The 25513-nt window shown below is 39.0% G+C and overlaps 1 protein-coding gene across 1 annotated transcript in view; it reads left to right on the forward strand.

The window, feature by feature from the left end:
- Positions 1 to 25513, forward strand: part of LOC135084616 (ryanodine receptor) — a 205479-nt gene that overhangs the window by 115604 nt on the left and 64362 nt on the right. The window contains exons 49-71 of the mRNA XM_063979388.1: positions 926 to 1029; positions 1553 to 1686; positions 2937 to 3026; positions 3410 to 3534; positions 4011 to 4193; positions 4395 to 4442; positions 10871 to 10988; positions 11856 to 12070; positions 12712 to 12859; positions 13850 to 14044; positions 15219 to 15350; positions 16058 to 16187; positions 16923 to 17071; positions 17534 to 17682; positions 18408 to 18570; positions 18979 to 19171; positions 19375 to 19452; positions 19797 to 19920; positions 20431 to 20524; positions 21261 to 21398; positions 22541 to 22558; positions 23571 to 23727; positions 24554 to 24879. Coding sequence (XP_063835458.1) covers positions 926 to 1029; positions 1553 to 1686; positions 2937 to 3026; positions 3410 to 3534; positions 4011 to 4193; positions 4395 to 4442; positions 10871 to 10988; positions 11856 to 12070; positions 12712 to 12859; positions 13850 to 14044; positions 15219 to 15350; positions 16058 to 16187; positions 16923 to 17071; positions 17534 to 17682; positions 18408 to 18570; positions 18979 to 19171; positions 19375 to 19452; positions 19797 to 19920; positions 20431 to 20524; positions 21261 to 21398; positions 22541 to 22558; positions 23571 to 23727; positions 24554 to 24879 — 3211 coding nt within the window. The remainder of the gene's footprint in view (positions 1 to 925; positions 1030 to 1552; positions 1687 to 2936; positions 3027 to 3409; positions 3535 to 4010; positions 4194 to 4394; positions 4443 to 10870; positions 10989 to 11855; positions 12071 to 12711; positions 12860 to 13849; positions 14045 to 15218; positions 15351 to 16057; positions 16188 to 16922; positions 17072 to 17533; positions 17683 to 18407; positions 18571 to 18978; positions 19172 to 19374; positions 19453 to 19796; positions 19921 to 20430; positions 20525 to 21260; positions 21399 to 22540; positions 22559 to 23570; positions 23728 to 24553; positions 24880 to 25513) is intronic.

The following is a 25513-nucleotide window of genomic DNA, read 5'->3' on the forward strand; positions in this document are numbered from 1 at the left end:
AAAAAATAGAAAATAATTATGATGGGTTAATGTTTTTGGGCGGTTTTTAGGCGGTTTCTGACAATGTCCTTTAGTTCATACAGTCTACTGCTGGATATATTTTATCCAGATACTGTAAATGTATCTGCTGAAGGATCTTAACGACATTCAGCATTCAGGAATCCACCATAGCCTTCGCACACGACTTCGTTGGCGATGTCCAGACTGATCAGTTGCGGTGAGAGCTTCATCATCATCATCATTACAGTCTACTGCTGGATATATCCAGAATACTATAGCATCTGAAGACATTTATCTGCGGCACCAAGTGGAGTCCATCATAGTCTTCGTTGGTGATGTCCAAACTAATCAGTTGAGGTGAGAGCTTCATCATCATCATCATTCATCAGTCTACTGCTGGATATATCTAGATACTGTAAATGTATCTACTGAAGGATCTTAACGACATTCAGCTGCGGCACCGAGTGGAGTCCATTATAGCCTTCGCTCACGACTTCGTTGGCGATGTCCAGACTGATCAGTTGAGGTGAGAGCTTCATCAGCTTCATCATTACAATGCAGGATATATCCGATTGGTCAAGTCAAAAATATTGTGAAATTGCGTCCAATGGTGACGCTCTTTCAAAAAAAAGAATGACCTCCGCAGAATAACAGCGTCATGTTCTGGGGTCTACCTCAGAGTAGGACACAAATGCTCACTCACTTCAAGCTGTATATTCTAATAATTTTATGTTTTGGACCAAATAAAAAAAAAATCTTTCTTCAAATTATTATACCGGTGTAAATTGGATAGTTCTGTTTCTGGAAGGAATTGACATCTAGATATTAAATTGAATAGTCTCGTTTTATCAACTTTTAAGAATTATGTCAATTGACTAATGTGTCAACTACCCCATACTTAAATAATCCTGGGTTTTTTTTGCAGACGTTACACAGAAATCAAGCAGTCGGACCTGCCCAGTGCGGTTGCAGCCAAGAAGACCAGGGAGTTCCGTTGTCCTCCCCGGGAACAGATGAATGCCATCCTTAGTAAGTTCTATTTTATTCTTGTTATCCTTACTTTTATTTTCCTCCGGGACAGACTTGTCCTTCACTGATTTGGTTTTATTGGTAGTCACGCTGTAGATCCTAGTTGCACAGGAGTTGCAGCGGTTGTTAATCGCCTTACCCTTATGATCATAGGTATGATAATGATGCTTCCGGCTAAAGACTGTCCACATGGTATTTTAGTCGATTTACAAGCGATCAAGAGAACTAACGCCAATATTCACAATAGATGCTTGCTTAAGTGAAGCTGTCGAACGCACAGCGTTGAATAGAGCTCTGTGATTGGTTAGTATGTCACCCTGTGCGTCCACGCGCACTGTGAGACCTCATAGTAATGTGAATACGAGCGTAACTCGCATTTATTTAATGTTATCGATAAAACGTTGTAATTATTATACGAAATCTTCCATTATATCATCATAATAAATAGTTCAAGGAAACTTTTATTAATATTTTCCGATTCCTTAACCAATGATTTTGCTCACTCAGCCTCATATTTGTCCAGGTTTCAAGCATCTAGAAGAGGAAGACAAGGAGAACTGCCCGTGTGGCGAGGACCTCATCGCGCGAATGAACGAGTTCCACGAGTCACTAATGTCGCACGTGTCTCTCAATGCACTGCAGGAGCCGGATCCTGGGGTGAGTGGAAAAATTGACACTATTTCTTGTTGTTTAGAGTCCATGTTCGTTTGTTTCGGGTAATAGACATCCACTGGACAAAGACTTCTATCAAGGATTTCCAAAACGACCGGTCCTATGCTGATCGCATCCAGGCGCTTCCCATGACGTTCACTAGATGTCTGGTGGACTAAGTGGAAGGCCTGTTTTAGAGCTATGTGCCCCGCCCATTGCCACTTGAGTATAACAATTTTGAGGGCTATTTCGGTTACTTTGGTGTTCCAAGGAATGTGCCAACTTTTGACAACTCGTATAGAAATTCCGAGCACAGTACCATCGGCAACAGTGTTAACTATCCATTGCCTGTCATGTCGTCTCGTTCTATCGCAAAGAATCACTATTTGATGAGAGCTAAGGCAAAAACGGAAATGGGTAATTAACAGTGTGGCCGTGTGTAATTGATTCCTTCAACGAATCGCGAGCACATATTACCTTTTGAAACTATGTTACAGAATAATCTCGAGTTAGGGCTGATTTTTCAATCCTCAGATATCTTTTATCTGAAGAATAACCTTGTCATTTTGACATATTTCCCATACTGAAACTGTCAATGTGCCAAACTTATTCTTCAGTTAAAAGTTATCTGACGATTGAAAAATCAGCCCTTAGAGAAAATAAATCTTTAACTGTTCGTCTGTAAAGTTCAAAATTTTTCAGATCAAAGTTGTTTGACGATTTATCTTGTCAAGATTATTATGATTGATAAACTAAAACCTTCTTGTTGGTTCAAACTGCCATTATTATTTCTATTAAATAAAAAAAAACTGCATTTTGTAACATTGCATGGGATAGAAAATTAAACAAGCAAAACCTTATTCGTTAGCAAACGTCATATTTATTTAAATGTTAGCAGCACTGTTTCTTGCACTGTTATGTTGGCAGGTTTGACTCTTACAGTACCTAGTGCAAGCGAAAACCGACACTAAGGTGACGAACCTTTTCATTCCGCGACTGTACATACACTCCATTAGTAAATAGTCTCTAACAGACTCTTGGAAATTAGAGAGAGTGGAGACGAAATGACCTGATAATGATCATTCAGAGCCGAATAGGATCACTCCAACTCTTCCCATGGATGTCGCAAAGGCGGCTAAGTGACAAAAATGTAAACATCAGGCCTCCCCAACCTGTCTGGTCAATGTGGATAGTGCAGGCCATTTCCTTATTTGCCTTCTCTATCAATTGCCTTATACAATCTTCGTTGTTTTTAGGAAAATGCTGAGCCCGAAGCGAAACCGGGTGCTTTCGGCAAATTGTACAACATCATCAACACTGTGAAGGAGTTGGAAGAAGAACCTAAGGTACCTTTTAATGTATAGGCATGACAGAATATTACGCATTCATGTATGTTGATCAAGGATATGATTACTAGTATTTAAAACGACGCTTTTTTATTTCTATAGTTTATCTATATTTCAAATCATCAAATTACTGACATTAAATTAAAATGATAGTTCTAATGCAGTTTATGCAGTGTGTTAAGGCTGACGTCAAACGAGCGTAATTACCGTAGCGTAAGTAATAAACGTAAGTTCCAACACATTTTGCCTCGTTGTGAAGTTCAAACAGAACTTTTGTGTAAACTCAAAAAACGCGCCGTAAATTAGGCTCGTTTGGCCTCAGCCTAAAAGCGCTTTTTAAAAGCCTGTTTACAGAAAATATATGACGTTTATGTTATCCATAGGCCATAGAAGAACCACCGAAGAAAACCCCCGAAGAGAAGTTCCGCAAAGTCCTGATCCAGACTATAGTCAGTTGGGCGGAGGAGTCGCAGATCGAAACGCCCAAACTGGTCAGGGAGATGTTCAGGTAATATTATAATTTAGGGTTCCTTAGTCAACAAGGAACCCTTATGGCTATCTCCCTTGTTAATTCTTGTGACGAAGCTTAGAGACTTAGTATATGACATATAGTATGTACGGCTTCACACTTTCCCTCAAAAACGTTGAATTTCACATAAAATGACTAACATAAAAACCATAGGAAGTGAGATTTCATGAGACATTTGAGTCATCCTATAGAATACCCAAATAAAGGTTCCTGCTAGTTTATTACAGCCTATTTTAACTGGACTAGAAATGTCCTAGCTGTTACTTCATTTCTTGCTGGACGTCCACTGCTGAACATAGGCCTCCCCCAATGATTTCCACATCGCCCGGTTGGTAGCGGCCTGCATCCAGCGCCTTCCTGCTACCTTTATGAGGTCGTCGGTCTACTTTGTGGGTGGACGTCTATACTGAATTTTCCGGTACGCTGTTACTTATGAAACCATTTATCTCCTACAGTCTCCTGGTACGCCAATACGACGCTGTAGGCGAGTTGATCCGCGCCCTAGAAAAGACATACGTCATCAACGCAAAGACTAAACTAGACGTCGCCGAAATGTGGGTGGGACTTAGTCAAATCCGTGCGCTGTTGCCAGTACAGATGAGCCAGGAGGAAGAAGAACTGATGAGGAAGAGATTGTGGTAAGTTAAATGTTACCTTATTGCATTGAAAGATAGGCATAAGATATACTCGTAGGTGGGATTCAATTAAAGATACGCACAACTGATGATGCAGATACAGATGAGCTAAGAAGAAGAATTGTAGGAAGTTGTCAACTTAAATGTTAATATTGTTATGGATTAAGGTTGATAGATAGACGTTATTGATTTTTTTTTCCACAGGAAACTTGTCAACAACCACACGTTCTTCCAACATCCTGATTTGATCAGGTGAGTTATATATCATAATATCCTAATATCCCAATAACAAAAAGTTATAAGTTTCTTCTCTCAAATATCGTGTGTACCTTACGCTCTAAACCAGTGGTTCTTAACCTTTAAGTCATGAGGGACCACTTTACCAAATTTCTGTCTTGTCAGGGACCACCTCATAATCGGTCAAAACCAGTTTGACTGCAAAAATCAGTTAAAAGTGGTTTTAACCAAGGTGTGCAAGTGCACTTCGTGGACCACTTGGAATGTCTCCAGGGACCACCAGTGGTCCGCGGAACACCGGTTAAGAACCACTGCTATAAACGAACGTACATTTTCGTTTTGAAAAAGAAGCTGTAATAGATAACCGAGTTTCTTGTACTGCTTTTTAGCACTGGCCCATTCTCCTGAAGTAGTGGTAGGGTTAATATCGCACACCTAGATCTAAACTGAGACAACTCAAAAATTGGCAATTTTGACTTATGCTTGTATTCAAATACTCGGTTATCATACGCACCTTTTCAACATAACAGGTTTAATAAAGCCTTGATCCATTTGCCACTAGATGGCGATAACTTACTTTTGTTGAATCAACGCTTGTCAACCCCTTCCACCTAAACAAGCGTTTTGTCAGTTGACCTTCGCTAGTATCAGAGAGTGCACGTATTAAAATAAACGAAAACGCGGATATTTAGATTTGTTACAGTTAAGCAGAAAATATGTAATGAGTTAATTTGAGTAGTAACAGTATTGATGAATTATTCTGCAATAGTCAACCAGATCATTTTGACTTGTTCCAGTTTTGTTTGATAAAGTAACTTATATTTTGTTACTATTTTGAGTTGAGTTTGTTTTGCTGAATCAACTTGTGAATTTCTAGTTGGCGTAGTTTTGTTGAAACAAATTTCAATTCAATGTTTTTCTATACAGAATGCGTAGTTTTGCATGTTTCACCTAAAATCAGGTACAGTATGATAATCCCTGTTTCTAAATAAAGTTAGTTTTATTCAAACTGTTCAACCAACTGTTGTGTTTGAGAAGAGTGTTTTGAGTTAACTTACTATTGTTGGTGTCATGTCTGACCTTCTTTATGGTTACTTAGCAACATGCGATTTCATTGTTATGACACAGTCATGTAAATAAACATTCAATATTTTATCAAGTATATTATTGTATGTAATAAATTGGCGACAGGATGCCGATTTCAAATAAAAACTACACTAGAGTGCGAGCTGCACTACGAGGAACCCTTACACGAACAGAAAATTACCTAAACTTGCATGAAAACTTATGTAACGAAGAGATTGAATCACGACTACAATCATTGGAAAATACATTACAAAAATTTCTAGAAACACAAGAAGAAATAGAATCTCAAGTGGACGAAGAATTGTTAGAACAGGAAATTCAAATAAGGTACGAAATAGAAGAATTATGCACTACTCTAAAAACGAAACTCTTGAAATTACGTACGAACAATAGATCCACCTATGAGGAATCACAAAATACAGCTCCGATTACAAACATTGCAACTGGACATGTACCGAAATTACAATTTCAACCATTACACGAAAAAGAGTCGTTCCGAAATTTTAATAAGAGATTGATGGTATATTTTCTAATAAATAAAATCATTGAACCTAGAACAAAAATATACATTCTGCTATCTACATTACCACCAGAACTTCATGAGAGACTATATGATCTATGTGCACCAGACGATCCACTACTTAAAACTTATGAAGAACTTACCGCAATATTGGACGAATACATCGACCCTAAACCCAGTGTTTGGGCTTTACAACACAAATTTATTTCCCGAATACAACAAGAAAATGAAACCATTGCAATGTACGCATCAGAACTTAAGAAACTTTCATCAAATTGAGAATTCAAATGCATGAATTGCAAGAAAACTACCGCGGAAAGCTTCCTATCTCTACAATTTATACGAGGACTTAAAGACGGCGAAATTCGTACGAAAATATTACAAGAACCGGACACATCTTCTTTTGCTAAATTATTACAAATAGCTTCAGCAAATGAATTGGGTAAAACAGAGAGCTTAAAAATTACATCTGATATTGAAAAACGTACTGACTGCATCAACAAGATAATCAGTTCTAATAAACCAGCGATACAGAATATTAATCGAAAATCACCTAGGTCAATTAAAGACCTATCAGGTAAATGTTTTCGCTGTGGGAAGCCTGATCATCGTGCAAATGAATGCGGAGCAATCAACTCTACATGTCGAAAATGTCAAAAAGTAGGACATCTGGCAAGAGTATGCTTGAAACGGACACAGACGAATCAGATTGATGATGGTTTGAATTCTGTAAGTGATGAAAGCATAGCTGATATTAACCTCATCAAAAGTGAAGTCACAGAAAGATATATGATTACTATCACCATAGAAAATAGAACAATTAAGATGGAATTTGACACGGGTGCTTCATTGTCATCGATGTCCCTTGCTGACTACAACGCCCTGAATATAAATAAAAAGATTTTCAAAACTGATATGAAACTGAGAACTTACACCGGAGAAATAATTAAACCTTATGGAGTCGTTTACATCAAAGGAATTTACAAGAACCAAAATTTCTATGGTAAATTGTATATTATTGACAAAAATGTTGATCCAATATTTGGTAGAAGCTGGATGAAAGAATTAAACATTGAACTAGCAGATGTTCGATTAGTTGAATCAGTGCCTCAAAATAATAATATATTAGACCAATTGTTGGAGGTTCAATTGTTCTTCTGTATTCCGAACTGATCTTGGTAAAATTCCCAACTACAAGGCACACCTCAATTTAAAAGAGAACACACAACCAATTTTTATAAAACCTAGAAGAATCCCTTACGCTCTTAAACCGAAAGTAGATGAAGAAATCGATCGCCTTTGCAAAATAGGCGTAATTACAAAAATAGATCATTCTGATTGGGGCACGCCGATCGTTCCAATTGTAAAACCTAATGGTTCAATTCGACTTTGCGCTGACTACAAGATAACATTGAATAAAGTTATCCAAGATGAAAAATATCCGATTCCAATAATTGAAGACATATTTTCGGAGATGAATGGAGGTAAAATTTTCTGTACACTTGATATTACGCAAGCATACTTAAATATGGAAATGGACGAAGAAAGCGCCTTACTACAAACCCTTAGCACACATAAAGGAACATACAAGGTTAATAGACTAATGTTTGGAGTCAAAGTAGCACCAAGTCTTTGGCAAAGATTTATGGACCAACTGCTTCAAGGACTAAGCGGAGTAAAATGTTTCTTTGATGACATAATTATTCAAGGATCATCTGAAAGTCAATTATGTCAACGATTGAAAGAAGTTCTTTTAAAACTTAAGGAAAACAATCTGCGAGTGAATAAAGAGAAATGTCACTTCTTTAAACGCAGTATTAACTACCTAGGTCACACTATTGACGAGCATGGCTTACACAAAAACAAAGACAAAGTAAAAGCCATATGCCAAACGAAACCACCTAAGAACGTTAATGAATTACGTACATTCCTCGGCATGGCAAATTACTATTATAAATTCATACCAAATCTAACGGCAATTACAAACCCTCTGAATGAATTACTGAAGAAAGGAACGGAATTTATATGGAATTCGAAATGCCAGACCAGTTTTGATAATATAAAGAAAGAAATTCTTAGCGAAAGAGTATTGACATATTTTGATCCAGCCAGGCCACTTGTTCTAGCTACTGATGCGTCACCGCTCGGATTGGGAGCTGTTCTCTCGCATAGATACCCTGATGGGTCCGAACGGCCAATCGCGTTTGCGTCGAGATCTTTAACTTCAAGTGAAAAGAAGTATAGTCAAATTGACAAAGAAGCAACAGCTATACATTGGGGGTTAAAGAAATTCTTCCATTACTGTTACGGTCGAAAGTTTACACTGATTACTGATCACAAACCATTAACTTCGATTTTTCACCCGAACCAAACCTTGCCAGCCCTCAGCACCATGAGATTGTTTCATTATGCACATTTTTTATCTGGATTCGATTACAATATTGAATACCGAACTTCGAAGAATAACTCCAATGCAGATTACCTATCCAGATTTCCTGTAGAAAATGTTAAAGAAAATTCAATAGACCAGCATTGCGCGTACCAAATACAGCAAATTAACACACTGGAGATAGGGCCGCAAGTCATCGCTCGAGAAACTGCTAAAGATAATGAACTTAAGCCTATACTAGAAGCGCTAAAGTCAGGACGATCTCTGAAACATTATGGGTACAATGATAATGAACTAACTCTACAAAATGATTGCATTTTAAAAGGAAGTAGGGTATTTATTCCAAAAAACTTACACATGCAGATACTAAACGAATTACACGCGGGCCATATTGGTATTCTGAAAATGAAGTTACTAGCTCGTAGTTATGTTTATTGGAAGAACATAGACAAAGACATAGAAAATAAGGTCAAATCTTGCAGAGCATGTCGTTTAGAACAGAATCAACCAACTCGAGCTCCTATTCATCACTGGGAAGAACCAAACGGTCCATGGCAAAGAGTTCATATTGACTTCGCAGGTCCATCAAATGGACACTATCTATTCATTATCGTTGACGCATTTTCAAAATGGGTTGAAATTATCCCAACAAAAACCACTACAAGTTCATGGTGCATAAAAAAATTAAATGAATTATTTGTCACTTTCGGAATGCCTCATATATTAGTTTCAGACAACGGCCGCCAATTCACATCAACAGAATTTGAAAATTTTATGACAGAATGCGGAATAACGCACCGAAAAACCGCACCATACCACCCAGCGACCAACGGCCAAGCTGAAAGGTTCGTACAGACCATCAAGAGAGCACTGCGTGCAATGACGGGGGAGAGAGGCGACTTAATGGATAAACTCTTAGTGATTAAATACCGACTGAGGCGTACCCCTGGCGCTAGTGGACACTCAGCTTACGAGCTCATGTTTGGCCGAGAAGTAAGGACTAGACTTCATACTATGCTCAAAACCCCGTCAACCTCTCCATCGAGAACTAATGACACATTGGCCTCACATACAAGACATTTTGTTTGTGGAGACAGAGTGCAGGCTAGACTTTACGGAAGCTCCGCTCAGAAGTGGACATTTGCCACAGTGGTACAGAGCCTGGGCAAGCTGCACTATGTCGTGCGTACGGACGGCGGTCTGACCTGGACACGCCATCTAGACCAGCTGCTGCCGGCGCCACTGGTGCCAGCAGTGCTGCAGCCAGGAATCGCGGCGGAGGCGTGTCATGTCTGACCTTCTTTATGGTTGCTTAGCAACATGCGATTTCATTGTTATGACACAGTCATGTAAATAAACATTCAATATTTTATCAAGTATATTATTGTATGTAATAGTTGGATAAGTAAAAATTACAGTGGATATTTTTTTTATTTTCCGAAAAAAATATGCTAGTTCGTTTTCTTTTAAATATTTTAAGAGAACAATGTAAAGATAGTTAAAATGGCAATGTACAGACGACGGCACTTCAAGTTAAACACTGTAGTAACTAATGTAAGTTGTAATACAAGTGTATAGTCTGATATGCTGTTGTCTGCACAAGAGATAAAACCTTCTTTATAATGTAGAAATAAAAAATAATGTAGAAAAAACGTCTATAATAAGTAAATAAATAATAAATAAACATATCAATCAGCTGATGCTAAGAAAAAGTGGCTGAAGAAACTCAAACACCTATCATGCTCACCATGTCATGAAATCTTCATTTATATCTCTTATGCTGATCCAAATCGTGTTAAAAAAGAACTGTTTTCTCAAACAATTCCTAAATTGATGATTAAGGATATCGAAACATTCAATGAAAACACTTTAATAGTGCAGGAAGAAGACTCAGCCACATCTTGAAATTTTGAAATACAAAGGACCAAAGAACGTGAAAGAGATGACATTTGAGAAGTTTTATGACACTAAAATCTTGCAAAAAATGTGGGCAACTAATTTGGTTGTAGACGAAAATCGGAATCAAGTTAAATGGCACGATATAAAAATTTTAAGAGTGGAAAAGGAGGACTCAAATCTCAAAATGTCCAAACAAAACTGATTCAAGTGTAAATGTACTTTATTATTTATACAAAGTCATTCCCCTAAAATGTAACAACTAAAAAAACTGCGATTAAAGGTAAAAAGGATAGAATTTTTGACCCAGTTTATACACAGGGTCATTTCACAGCCTATCAATAATCCAAAATAAAACTGAGTTTCATAACTTCCCTAACAAAAAATGTAGTAATACGTTTTTTTCGCCTCCTGAAAAATGCCCTTTTTTGAGTTGTCTCAGTTTAGATCTAGGTGTGCGATATAATATTAGGACGTGTAAGGGACTTTTTAAAAGACTTTTATAACTTTTTTCTTACCCCTGTCATTAATCACCAAACAAATTCATAACAGAGTACTACGTGTCCACGAAAACGTGATGGCAGTGATGATGAACACGCTAGGCCGCCGTGCGCAGGCGCAGTCCGACGCGCAGCCTGCCTCGCCGCCCACCGCCGATGACAAAGAGAAGGTGAGCGAGTGAACGAATGAATGAGTGAGTGATGAATGATAAGGAGGTGACTGAACAAGTGAGTAATGGGCAGTCCGACGCGCAGCCTGCCTCGCCGCCCACCGCCGATGACAAGGAGAAGGTGAGCGAGTGAACGAATGAATGAGTGAGTGATGAGCAAAGATACTGTATTTTTGCGGACCGCGAGCAATAGTCCGCCTTACCTCTGAACGCAAAAGACAAGAAGGTGAGTGGATAACGAATGAACGTTGGAGGACGGACGAATGATAGATTAAATGAGTGGGTAACGAAATGAAGCGCCCACCGCCGACGACAAATAAAGGTGAACGATGGGCGAGTGAGTGGTGACCGAATACGAATATGCGTGTGTAAACAATCTACGTACTTGGAAACCTGATGCGTAGAACAAGATAGTGACGGTAGGCAATCGGTCTTCCCACTGGCCACCGATGATAAAGAGGAGTATCTTAAACAAAGGAATTAGTAAAGAATGAAGTTGCGTTACGAAGGAACGACTAAGTGAGTGAGGAATCGATGATATCGATTTCGTGAAAAAAATATATACAGAAGTAAACATTAAATCTATTTTACTCTCTTCAAGGTAAAAGTGCTTACAAACATAATTTTGACGTATTTTAATTATTAGTTTCCATACCATCATGATCTGTGAACGAACGACTGACTTAGTGAATGAATGAAGTCATACGATTCATAACGAATGAAAACTGTTGTTCTCAGTAATGATTAAAAAATCCGCGTTTCCCCCAGGACACATCCCACGAAAGGTGGTATTCTGCTGTCCATTTCTCTGCTATTAAACTAAGGTTTCCTTTTATAGCTTAAAATATAAATATCACCTTTCCCCAGGACACATCCCACGAAATGGTGGTAGCTTGCTGCCGTTTCCTCTGCTACTTCTGCCGCACCGGCCGCCAAAACCAGAAGGCCATGTTCGACCACTTCGACTTCTTGCTGGAGAACTCAAACATCCTCCTGTCGAGGCCTTCGTTGAGAGGATCCACGCCTCTGGATGTGGCTTACTCGAGTCTCATGGAGAACACTGAACTGGCTCTGGCTTTGAGGTTTGTGTTATGTTATTCTTATCGTTCTTTCGTTTATTTCAGCCAAATGACGTCCACTGCTGGACAAAGGCCTCTCCCAACCATAACGACCGGTCCTGCGCTGCCCGCGACCTTCACCAGATCGTCGGTCCACCTAGCGACTCAAGAAACTTTTTGCCCCAGCGGCCATCATCTCTACGAGCTATGTGTCTCGCCCACTGCCACTTGTTTTTAGCAGTTAATTTAATTTAGATAGAATCAACCCTTTTTGTTTGATCAAGTATAAAAGAACACCTTCATACAGGGTGACTTATAACGAGTGAACATCCTTGTATGGGATTTTAATAGAGGTTATTTGCAACCAATTTAGTTATTGATAATATGCCTAGGCAAAGTCAACCATTTATGAGATATTTGGATTTTAATTTTGTATAAAAAAATCAATAGCAGATAACTTTATTTGCTTAAAAACATTGAACAAGGTGTATTTATTGGACTCAATTGAAATAGTGCTCCAGACAATTAAAACTAGTCTCGTCATGTTTTCTATACAAAATTAAAATCCAAATATCTCACAAATCATGACTTTTGCCTCCACTTGTCCAGGTGAACGTCAAACTCTTATCTTAAATGTTCTTATATTCTATCTTATCTACCAACAGAGAGCACTATCTAGAGAAGATAGCAGTGTACCTCTCCCGTTGCGGGTTACAAAGCAACTCGGAGCTGATAGAGAAGGGGTATCCTGACCTTGGCTGGGACCCGGTGGAAGGCGAGAGATACCTGGACTTCCTGAGGTTCTGTGTTTGGGTAAGTGCTTGATGTATTTGCTGAATTTATACCTAAAAGTATACGTTATTACTTAAAATTAAACTTGGAAGTATACGTTATTACTAAAAAAGATTTTAAACTTGGAACGCCCATTTCGACTTAAATAGAAAGACACGGGTCTTAATGCAACATTTATTATTGATTTGAGATTGCATAGAAGAGCGATTCTTTCTTCCTTTGACAGGCGATATTTTATGTTTGGTAAAATTGTGAAATACGTCAGATTATAACCTAACCTTTTTTTTTACGGGGAAAAAATGCGTTGAATCGCATACCTACCCTGCGGGGACAGGGTAGGTAATGTGGGGCTCACCAAGTCAGAAGGACGAGGCATACCCACTAAAAAGACCCCGGTGCTCCGTCACTCGCCATAAGTGGGAGGAAACTGTGGGTATCCGGACACAGCCTTCTCTACCACAGTCCCTCCCGGCGATTGCCCGCCTACACGGCGGGCCCTACAAGCCCCCCAGGACGGGGGGCGAATTATAACCTAAGCTAACGTAACCCGCTGTTAGTTTACACATTGTAAACTTCGTGTTACGTGTTATTTCATTTTTTTTTCATAATTTTAGTCAATATAAAATTACCTGCGCCATGCGCAGGCGTAGACATTATTAATTTGTTTTGTGTTTCCAGTCGCTCCCACTTGACACATACTCGTCTCCGATTAAAAGTATTCGAAAATCCAGTTTTCTAGTTTCGATTAAAATGGAAACTAATAAACTTGAGTAAGGACCGATTCGACCAAACTTTTCCAAGAATAACTCCCCTGGTATAGCTGGCACATTGGCAATTTCAGTATGGGAAATGTGTCAAAACTGACGAACTATTCTGAGAATAATATTTAGGAACTCTTTTTCGATCGAATCTACCTTAAACGACACAAGCAACTTTATCCAATTTCCAAAAAGATCTACATTTTCGCAGCCTCTTGTGCTAATTTTCTCAATTAAATCATGTTACATCCAGGTCAACGGCGAAAGCGTAGAAGAAAACGCCAACCTAGTAATCCGACTGCTCATCCGTCGGCCGGAGTGCCTGGGCCCGGCCCTGAGGGGCGAGGGCGAGGGCCTGCTCAAGGCGATAGTGGACGCCAACAAGATGAGCGAGCGGATCGCCGACAGGAGGAAGCTGAGGGAGATGGAGCAGGAGGGCGACGTCACTGTGAGTATAGTCTTTGACCGACTTCCAAAAAGAAGGTTTTCAGCTATGTAGTTTTCATAATAAACCCGTGGAGCCACCAACATGAGTTGTCACTTTTTTGTTGACGGTGACTTGAGGCGACTTCACATCAAAAGTTAGTCGGCTGCACGATAATTAACTATCAACTCGACAGCCACTGTGACAACTGCGTGTAGAAAGGTGATTTAATGTTGTATTTCTTAGGCTGAGTTGCACCACCCAAAGACCCGTAACTAAGACGATAACCGGTGATTTTTGTATGGAGTTTGACAGATATTTGACGTTTGTCTCAGTTAAAGTAAGATGGTGCAACCCAGCCTTATTGTCGGCGGGAAAATTACTTGGGTTTATTCGTCCAAGGAAAATTATCACGTAAGTCGCAGACATGCCACCGGCATTTTACCACAAATCGCCACGCAACATGAGAAGGTACAAATCGTCATGATTTCTTTGAAATAAAGCCGCCGACAAGACGCCGGGCTGTCGGCGAATAATAGACGACAATACCCCAATGGTTTCGGTCTCGGCCTGGCTGATCTGAAACACGCTCCGTCGGCCGGAGTGCCTGGGCCCGGCCCTGAGGGGCGAGGGCGAGGGCCTGCTCAAGGCGATAGTGGACGCCAACAAGATGAGCGAGCGGATCGCCGACAGGAGGAAGCTGAGGGAGATGGAGCAGGAGGGCGACGTCACTGTGAGTATAGTCTTTGACCGACTTCCAAAAAGAAGGTTTTCAGCTATGCAGTCTGTAGCCTCCACACCAAACCCGTGGAGCCGCCAACATGAGTCGTCACTTTTTTGTCGACACTTCAGGCGACTTCACATCAAAGTTAGTCGGCTGCATGATACCAGCAACTTTTTTAGTTGCTATTAACTATCAACGCGATAGTCACTATGACAACCGCGTTTAGAAAGTAGATATGTCTTGTTTTTCTCGAGTGTCGGCGGGAAAATTACTTGGGTTTATTCGTCCAAGAAAAATTATCACGAAAGTCGCAGACATGCCACCGGCATGTTGCCACTAAAGTCCGGTCGCCGAGCAGATAAAATTTCGTCCAATGAAATAATTAGAATGCGAACAACTGGCTACTGGAATTTGCTCTCTGCCAGTTGACTGTGGTATAAATATTATCCTTTATATTTATATCTCTTGTTACAGTTCTCCCACCCGCTCCCGGAGTCGGACGAAGATGAAGACTACATTGACACCGGCGCGGCCATCCTCAACTTCTATTGTACGCTGGTCGACTTGTTGGGACGCTGTGCGCCGGACGCCGCTGTCATTGCTTTGGTAAGTAATTAATTTGTTAATAGTTTTTTATGGGACAGTATGTTATTTAATAACAACCTGCATCTAACCTGATGGGCTGATGATGTTGATCAAGACAAAAGTGGAAGTAAGTGCCACCGTAATCCACAACCAATGAGGAACTGGCTATTTTTAACAGTAGCTTGTCTATCTTGTAGCTAGGTGCACTTAAAACAAGCCCAACATTAACCGAACCAAGCAGAAAATGCTGCTCCTATGGAACCTTGGTCCTTTGCGGATGCGTCTGCGGTCAGGTCAAATGAACGCAGCCCGCATCTGTCAGCTTGCGTTCTTTTCTCCTGTCAGCACTTACAGATCGCAACAATACAAAGTATAAAGACACCGACAATACTACTGTTTAGCCCAAAGGTTAACTGGCAGAGAATACAAGCTTTCTAGCTTAGTGCAGAGACCGCCAGAATAAATTGTACAAGTGACATCTTTTAGAAATAAATACTTTTTACCTTACTTACTTTACATTAAGTTCGCCTTATGTACTAACTATATGGCATGAAAGAATAAATAAATATTGTCATACTTAATGCGGGCTGCGTTCACTTTAATCACTTTGAGTGGATGCGTTCTGCGGTCAAGAACGCATCCAAACGAGTAAACGAGTTTAAAGCGCGTTTAACTATTTTTGTTTAACTATTTTTGGTTTGTCTAACCAACTTGTCTATTCGTAACAGGGCAAGAACGAATCCCTCCGAGCGCGAGCCATCTTGCGGTCTCTAGTGCCGCTGGAAGACTTGCAAGGCGTGCTCAGTCTCCGCTTCACGCTGAACAACCCGGCTGCTGGCGAGGAGAGACCTAAATCAGGTAATTAGAACTATAATGTTGTTGTAATCCTTTTTCTTAATAGGTCCTTGTTGTATTAATAATATTGAACCCTATTTACCGATTTATAGGGTGATGTTATACAGAGTGGAAACGATAAGTGATCTCATTCGATTATTTCTAAACTATACAAGATATCGAAAAACTGATTACTAATCCTGAAAGTTGACAAGCTCTATCCACCGGTACTACAGTATTAACTGGATCTATCCGAAAATTTTATGTTTTCAGTCTCCAAACTAAATGTATGCCAGCTAAACAATAATACAAGTGTTAATTCTTTTAATAAAATAATAAACACTTAAAATGAACTCGTAAATTGCATTCTTATTTAAAATTATTCATGGAAAACATTGGTTTTAGGCTTTACTTGCTACAATATTAACATGACATGAGTGCTATGACTGGTGGCTGTACTAAATGTATGGAAGCTGGAAACATTGAATTTTCGGATAGATCCAGTTTATTCTGTAACCCATTATTGGTACCGTTTGAAAGAACTTGTGAAGCACTTTCAGAATCAGTAATCAGTTTTTCGATATCTTGTATAGTTCAGAAATAATTGAGTGAGATCACTTAACTTTTCCACCCTGTTATAGCCTAAAGCCTTCGATAAATGGGCTAAAATATTTTTTCAAAAAGGACCAGTAATTCCTGACTCTTCATCTTTATAGCATTAATTTGGATTTATTGTTACTATTCTTTTTTCCCTTACAGATATGCCATCAGGCCTGATCCCCGGTCACAAACAGAGCGTGGGTCTCTTCTTGGAACGAGTCTACGGCATAGAGACGCAAGAATTGTTCTACCGACTATTAGAAGAAGCTTTCTTGCCTGACCTGAGAGCAGCCACTATGCTGGACAGGGTAACGTTGTTACTTCTCTTTTAGTAGAACTATACAGGGTGTTTTATATGTAGTTGTTCAAACAAAAAGGGTTCTACTACTCAAGTACTACTACTTTTCCTACAGGACCAATGTAAAATTCACTAAATAAAGTGCCCATGCTGATGAAAGGGTAATTTTTAAATATTTGAAATTCTGTCCTCTGGCAAAAATTGTTTCATTCGAGCAGTAGATTCATTTTTTTTTTTGTTAGATCAAGTGTAAAAAGTCTGTGATGACTAATGGAGAAATATTATTATGTGGACATCAGGCCTCCACATCCTGTTTGTATGAAAATACCCATGTATGACGTCACTTGTAGGTCCTGTCTTCAAAGTCAGACGAAATATTTTTTGACTTAAATCAAATAAAAATCTAACATAGCAAATAAAAGAAAATGTGCCCACTTTTCATACCACTTATATCACTTACTTGTTTCTACAGAACGACGGCTGCGAATCAGATATGGCTTTATCGATGAATCGTTACATCGGCAACTCGATCCTGCCGCTGCTGATCAAGCACGCAAACTTCTACAACGAAGCTGAGAACTACGCCAGTCTGTTAGACGCTACGTTACACACTGTATATCGGTAAGTATCGATTATTAATCGATTGAATAGCATCGTTAGCTTTCGGCAGCTCTAAAATGAAGAATATATTTTTATCGTGTGGTAAATGAGCACCACTATGAGAAAGAATAGCTACCTTTTTAGACATCTTTCATCCGCTTTTCACAAAAGGAAAGTCGACTCATACATAATTTAAACTATCTATTGTCTTCTGATTATTTTCGTAGCGGGTCCAATGACAGCTTAATTTTCCTCAGGGATGAACTTGGCTTTCACTAGCTTGATATTAAAATTAAAATAAATTCATAAAATTCATTTATTTTTGCAAATAGGCTTTAAAAAAGCGCTTTTACACGTCCCAATATTAACCCTACCACTGCTCCGGGACAATAAATGGGCCAGTGCTGAGAAGAAGCAGCGCAAGAAACTCAGTCACTATTATCTCGACAATCAAGTGGTTAATCCTGATTACACAAGAATAGTAATGGAAACGATCGTGGGATTGATTTCCATTTCTGGTCATTACTAAAACTTAATTTGTTTTCTATTGGAACAAAATAAAATTAAGCCTCAACCAAACCCATACCAACCAACCAATAAGGGTTTAATTGTTTATACACCGGAATTGATACCGAAATATAAATTGAATTTTTGGTACAAACCCAATCACTAGTCGAATTTCAAGGGAGCGAGAAGTGGGTTAAGTTTCTTTCATCGTTTTTTAATCGAAACTATTCTTTCTCCAGGCTATCCAAAAACCGCATGTTAACCAAAGGCCAGCGTGAGGCGGTGTCGGACTTCTTAGTGGCGCTGACGTCAGCGATGCAGCCGTCTATGTTGTTGAAACTGCTGAGGAAACTCACTGTGGATGTATCACGGCTGTCGGAGTACACCACTGTGGCTTTAAGGGTGAGTAAAGCTCATAGCAGACTTATCAATTGAAAAGGGATCAATCGCGAGGCGAGGCGTTACGTTACGGTGCGGATAAGTTTCATATAATGAATAGTGACCGCCTCAAGTTGGTTACGATCCCTTTCCGGATTGATTAGTGTATTACTCGTATTTTTAGGATTCCGTTAACTTCAGCTGGCAAACTTTACAAAAACGAAAAATTCGTACGATACTGGGAAGTAAAACAAAACGAGACAGCGCCATCTCTTGGTCGAATTACAGAACTAAACATTTTCTTCTGCGCATTTACCAATAGATGAAAAAAATTGAGATGTGTAAAAGCTCTTTAAGAGCAAAATCTGACCAGTATTTACTGGTCAGATTTAAAAAATAAATAAGAGTAAAGACAGTTTTACTTGATTTCAGCTGCTAACCCTCCACTACGAACGGTGCGCCAAATACTACGGCAGCACAGGAGGGCAAGGGATCTACGGCGCCTCGTCAGACGAAGAGAAGCGGCTGACCATGATGCTGTTCTCAAACATCTTCGACTCTCTCAGCAAGATGGACTACGAGCCTGAGCTGTTTGGGAAGGCTCTGCCGTGTCTCATTGCTATTGGTGAGTTTTAAGACCCACAAGGTCTATAAAGGTAGCAGGAAAGTGCTGGATGCAAGCCGCTACCAACTGGTCATTAAGGAAATCATTGGGGGAGCAGTAGACGTCATTTGGCTAAAAGAACAAACAAGGATGACTGACTATGTATTGATTAATGTAATGATAACTACTAAAATATAAATATTAATTCTTCCTTTTTTTTACAGGATGTGCGTTGCCACCTGACTATTCTCTATCTAAGAACTACGACGATGAGTTCTATGGGAAAGAAACACAGGCCACTGGTAAGTGAAACAAAAAAATATTCATTTCGCTACTTAATTTTTTGTTTAATGTCAAATTCACTAAATTATTATAAAATGCCAATCACAGTCACGTGTCAAGATGTTTGTGAAAATGCTCAAAGGCAATGTTTTCGTACATATTTGTGCAAATATTTTAACTGTCTGAAAAGTCGTTCAACTTTCTGTTGCTATACATGAGTTATCAATGAAACTGTTGTCCATTATGTGCGCTGTCTTTGCAATAACTGTTCCAAGAACATTTTATAAATCTGTAAGGAAGTCGCATTTGCGAAAAATACTAAGTAACTTCCAAACTTTGTACAAACATCTTGACTGCATTACAGGTGGTCCCGACAACCCCCAATACGATCCTCAGCCCATCAATACGTCATCGGTGGCTCTCAACAACGATCTCAACACCATCGTACAGAAGTTCTCAGAGCACTACCATGATGCTTGGGCTTCCAGGTAGGTTTATAGAACAACGCTTTAAATAGCAAAGTATTAGGGCTAAAATTAGACGTTTTAAGACAGATGTTAGTTGTATGTTTGGTGACTCGCACCCCGAAAATTGACAACTTAACGAAGTTTCGAAGTTATTCCAACGGGAATAAATAAATAAAACAAATAAAATATGATAATGAAATTCGCTTGCAAACGCACAACTAACGACCGGCTCAAAACGTCGTCTTGAAAGTGCCCTAAATGTAAATTATCATGATTCTGTTCTAGAGTCGTGAATTTTTAGGCTCTTGAGATGATATCATTTTTGTCTTGATTAATATTTTGTGTTTTTAAGAAAGATTTTTATCGATATGGATTTTATACGTTCGTAAAACATGAGAGACATTTTAATTTTAAATTGCGATGCAACTTCCGCTCACAATTGAACGAATATAAAATACTTGTCAAAAACTTGCAAGACCTACCTATTTTACCTATTATATTACCTATTGACTAACTGTTGGTTATTTGTAGGAAAATCGAAAACGGTTGGGTGTACGGCGAGTCGTGGTCCGACAACCAAAAGGCGCATCCTCGCTTAAAGCCATACAACATGCTAAATGACTATGTAAGTATACTCCTAACGCATTATTCTCTCTCTCTCTCTTCTTTCGCTCTTTCTCTGTTAGTTAGTTATCCCCGGGAGTTCGGGACTACTCAACCTTCACTAGTTGGGTTTCATTGGAGGCTATACAGGAGGCGCAGTGGAGGTAAAGTGTGGTGGGATAAGTCCCGGTTCTCTTTCTGTTCTTATCCTCTCTTTTCCGACTCTCTCTTCTTTCCCTGTGTTTCCCTTTCCTCTCTCTCCCTTCTTTTCGGTTGGATGTAACGTGCTCTTTGAGATACAACCTCATACTGAATATAAACATTTTGGTGCCTTTCTCAAGTTCAAATTAGAATTTCGTTTCTCATTTGTTATTTTGGCACCATTTTTTTTTAATTCTTCGTAAGTTGAGATCTTGATGTTTGTTTTACTATGTTATCGTACAGGCGATAGCACATCAGACTATACATTTTTGTTGCATAATAGCCTTTATTACTACGAGATAAGATGCCTCTATGTACTAGAAAACGCAGCGTGGCACATCCACCCACAAGGTGGGCCGATGACCTCGTAAAGGTAGCAGGAAGGCGCTGGATGCAGGCCGCTACCAACCGGGCAATGCGGAAATCATTGGGGGAAGCCTATGTTCAGCAGTGGACGTCCTGTGGCTGAAATGATGATGAAGACGCCTCTGTGTTAAGACTGATGTGCTGTCTATACAACTAGTAACGTTGTACTAACAAATCGATCACTTCAACAGGAGAAGGAGCGCTACAAAGAACCAGTGCGTGAGTCCCTCAAGGCTCTGCTAGCCATCGGCTGGTCGGTGGAACATTCAGAAGTGGACATCCCTAGCACCAACCGCAGTTCTATGAGGAGGCAGTCCAAGTCTGGAGGCGTGAGTATAGCTTGTCCCGGTTCAGTTGTTACTGTGTAGGTAAAAACATCTTGACTTCAAAGAATAAAGACACGTATTGTCGTGTAGGTAAAATACATATTTGCGTCAAATGTTAAAGAAACGTTTGCTATGTTGTGTTAATTAAAGCAGTGACCATTCTTATAAAATATATACCAAGAACTTGAAACTCATTTTGGAACCTGTTATTGCAGGCCAAAGGATTGTTTAAATAAAAATATAAGTACATAGGTATTATAAAACAATTCTTATTTCATAATCAATAGAGATATCTAAATTACCTATGTTAGTCTTGATTCAAGATATCGATTTGTAATTTATTTTGCTATAAACTTTTGCTATCAGGACGATGTGGAAAAGGTAACTTTAAACTTTTCTACCATTCAAATAACTCACTGTTTTGTCCTTAATTCTTTTCAAATTAGATTTATCTATGTTTCTATGAATGTCTACCTTTTTATTATTTGTCAATAATGTTTTCATACGTACATTTCGTTAATTTGGATGAACAGGGTATCAACTTAAATATTTCGACTTTTTATTGTCGTATCGTAATAATCATGATACCCTGTTAATCTGGGCCAAGGGTCTTCTACCTTTTACATCGATGTGTCTTCCTAATTTTATTAATGGTGCATGATAAAAAGCATATAACTAGATTTTTCCTTATGTTATGTTTCCTCAAAGTAAGGCTAACGTTACACTAGACTCAAAAAATATATCCAGTATCCACATAGCAAAGATCGTACTAGAATTTATTATTATTTTATAATCATAATTTATGGTTTTCACAAATTACATTATCTTATTGGTTTGGTAGCGGTCACGTGATGTCTAAATGATCAATTATGTTATGTAGCGTTAGCCTTGTACAGTCACGAGTAAAAACATGTATACAGAATTGAATTAATCCCGCTGTAGCCTGTAATAAGGTTTAAAATTAATGAAAATGTATACATATTTTTGCACGTAAACTCATACACTCTGTTATGAATGTTATGATCTTGACCTAGACATAATACCTTTGACTATGTTCACGTATAATGTATGTTTGTATATGTAGCTCACGTATGTGGTGTAACCCTAATGATGTATGTTGTTTCCATATCCCCGCATCCCCACAGCGCCCGCCAGACATAGTGGTAAGTTCAATAATACCAATTTGGTATTATCTATGCACAACACTGCTTATATTACCTGTCTGCACTTATTTTGTCTTTGTGACTAACCATTTCTTCTACTTTAGACAACGCACTGAATTCGCGACTAATTAGAATTTTATTTCTTGACACACTTAGATCGCAATTTTGGTGAATGTTTGAGTTGTATCATTTTTGACTGATGTTGCCTTTTTATCTACACTTAGATTTTTTTACGTATTGCGTTAAAATTTAATGGTAACAATTAGTTGAATTAACAACAAACTATTACTCTTCTCAGAGATTCGATTTCTGGTTTGTTTAGAAGTAGAATAAAATCTGACAATCTGGTTGTGTGAGAAATTTTAACAAAATGAATGTTAGATAGAATTTTAGCTAACTCTAATTCCAAATTTTACATATTGCATATTGTATAGAAGACAGAAATAGTTATGTGTAAGAAAGTTGTAAAATAATACGTCACCAACTTATTCGCGTATTTCTGATATTAGGTTTGGCCGAAGCTTCGGCTGGTTTTTAGCCGAAAATGAATATATGGCCGAACGTCAATTTTTTGGCCGAAAATGGCCGAAAACAAATATTCGGTCGGTCACTAAAATATTTGGAATGTCATTATAAAATTGCCTAACTTGCATCAATAATTTAAATATTTATTTGAACATCGGCTGAGAAAAGCGACTCAGTTATCAATTTCGGCCACGTTGACGGAACTGTAGCTGAATGTGTGAATTGACCCTTATAATGATACTGGGACATGCTAAAGCGCTTTTAAAAGCCTAAATACTGATTTACACGTATTGTTGTTAGGTAGGTAACTTAATTTTAACTTACTTTTAAGTGATTAATTGCATGTAAACACAGAATTTAGTAGCAATTTGATCACTTAATAAGTTATTTAGTTACCTACTTAACAACATAACACGTGTAAATCAGCCTTAATTGCGACAAATAAATTACTTTAAAGTCTTATAACCTAATTTGTTTTCCAAAACAGACGGACTCAGCAACTCCGTTCAACTACAACCCTCACCCGGTCGATATGACCAATCTGACGCTGTCAAGAGAGATGCAGAACATGGCTGAACGACTGGCCGAGAACGCCCACGACATCTGGGCGAAGAAGAAGAAGGAAGAACTGGTCACCAATGGCGGTGAGAAACTTCATCATCATTGTCATATTATTGAAGCCACGATAGCCGAATGGTGAAGGGGTCGGACTTGCCGACTCGTGATCCGGGGATCGCGGTTTCGAATCCCGCCGCCGCTCGACTATTGTGGTGAGCCCACTCATGACAAGCATATTTAGCTTAGTACGAGGGGCTAACCGGACTATTAGTAATTTGTGCAATACAAATATTTATACATTAAACTTCTTGCTAAGGTAATTTAAATAAAATACCTAGTGAAGACACGCACTTCGCTTCGGGCGACCTCGCCTCGCTCGACATCCAAATAATGTCGATTTTGCGCTCGAGTCAATCGTTCCAAAGTTTGTACACGAAGTGTCTGACTACACTACTCGACTAACTTCTGTATGTCATCGAAGAAGCTAATGTAGAGTAAGGTTCTGTCATCCGCATTTGAACAGTGGCGCCAATTAGTGAGCTAAAGCGGTAGTAGAACTATCGCATTTGCACTTACCAGGATAGCGCCACTGTAAAGTAAGGTCTTGTCACTCGCCAGTGGTGCCAACTGTTACGCCGAGTCCGCACTACGGCTAACCGCCGCGATTTTTAACCACGTGATTTTATAACCAAGTAAAACTAATGCAAGCGTCCGCACTGCGGCTTTTTCCCGCGTATACGTTTCGGGCAGTCTCGCGGTTTGGTGGTTTACCGCTTGCGGGAAAAAACCGTAGTGTGGACTCAGCCTTAAGTTATAAACCATAGCCCTAATTGACGTAGGTATGTCATTCTTACAATAACACTCGCGAAACATGAGCTGTTTTTCTAATATCAATTCTGTTTATCCCATCAGGTGGCATCCACCCCCAACTAGTCCCATACGACCTCCTCACCGACAAAGAAAAGAAGAAGGACCGAGAACGTTCCCAAGAGTTCCTCAAGTACCTACAATACCAGGGCTACAAGCTTCACAGGCCCAGCAAATCGTCTCCCAGCGACACAGAACAGACCACTACTGGGGTGGCAATAGAGCTCAGATTCGCTTACTCGTTGCTCGAGAAATTGATTCAGTATATAGACAGAGCTACGATCAATATGAAGCTGTTGAAACCGTCCACTACGTTTAGTAGAAGAAGCAGTTTTAAAACTAGCACGAGGGATATTAAGTTCTTTTCAAAGGTAAGTTCCTTTTTGAATAGGTATATTTATTTCATAATTTCTCTTACTACAATAAAATTATAGTCACAGTATCTTTAAGGAAAGGTTTTAAAACACAATTACAACCCAATCGAGCTAACTGCGCACTTTGTTGGAATGCGACTCCCCCTCGCACTCAATCGCCGCGTTCGCCCCGTCCGTACAAGAGCGTCGATGTGACGTCACAGCTGTCAGGTGCGCAGTAACTCGACCGGGTTTTATAGCATTTTAAATGCTGTAGTTATTGAAACAACCCCATACTCTTAATTTATTTTAACCCTCTTTTATAAGTATTTTGTGTATTATATGTGTTTCTTTTTAAATTACAAGCAATGCAAGGCTGAGCTAAAATATATCAAAAAGGTACTTGGTGCCTGTTTGTCATGATTAGTTGTACTTTCACATATACATGCGTACATTTTAGATGTACATACAACGTCATAAGAACATAAATAGTATTTCATAATAAGTTGCTTATGTTACGGTTAATGTGATAAATTGAAAATTATTAATAATAACCGGTTATTATGAATAACTACCGACAGTCGCGGTAAAAGTGATAAATTAATCACATTTAACAGTGATTATTTAATAATTCAACCTTAGTACTTACAAA

This window comes from Ostrinia nubilalis, chromosome 26 (assembly GCF_963855985.1).
Source record: "Ostrinia nubilalis chromosome 26, ilOstNubi1.1, whole genome shotgun sequence".
Lineage (NCBI taxonomy): Eukaryota > Metazoa > Arthropoda > Insecta > Lepidoptera > Crambidae > Ostrinia > Ostrinia nubilalis.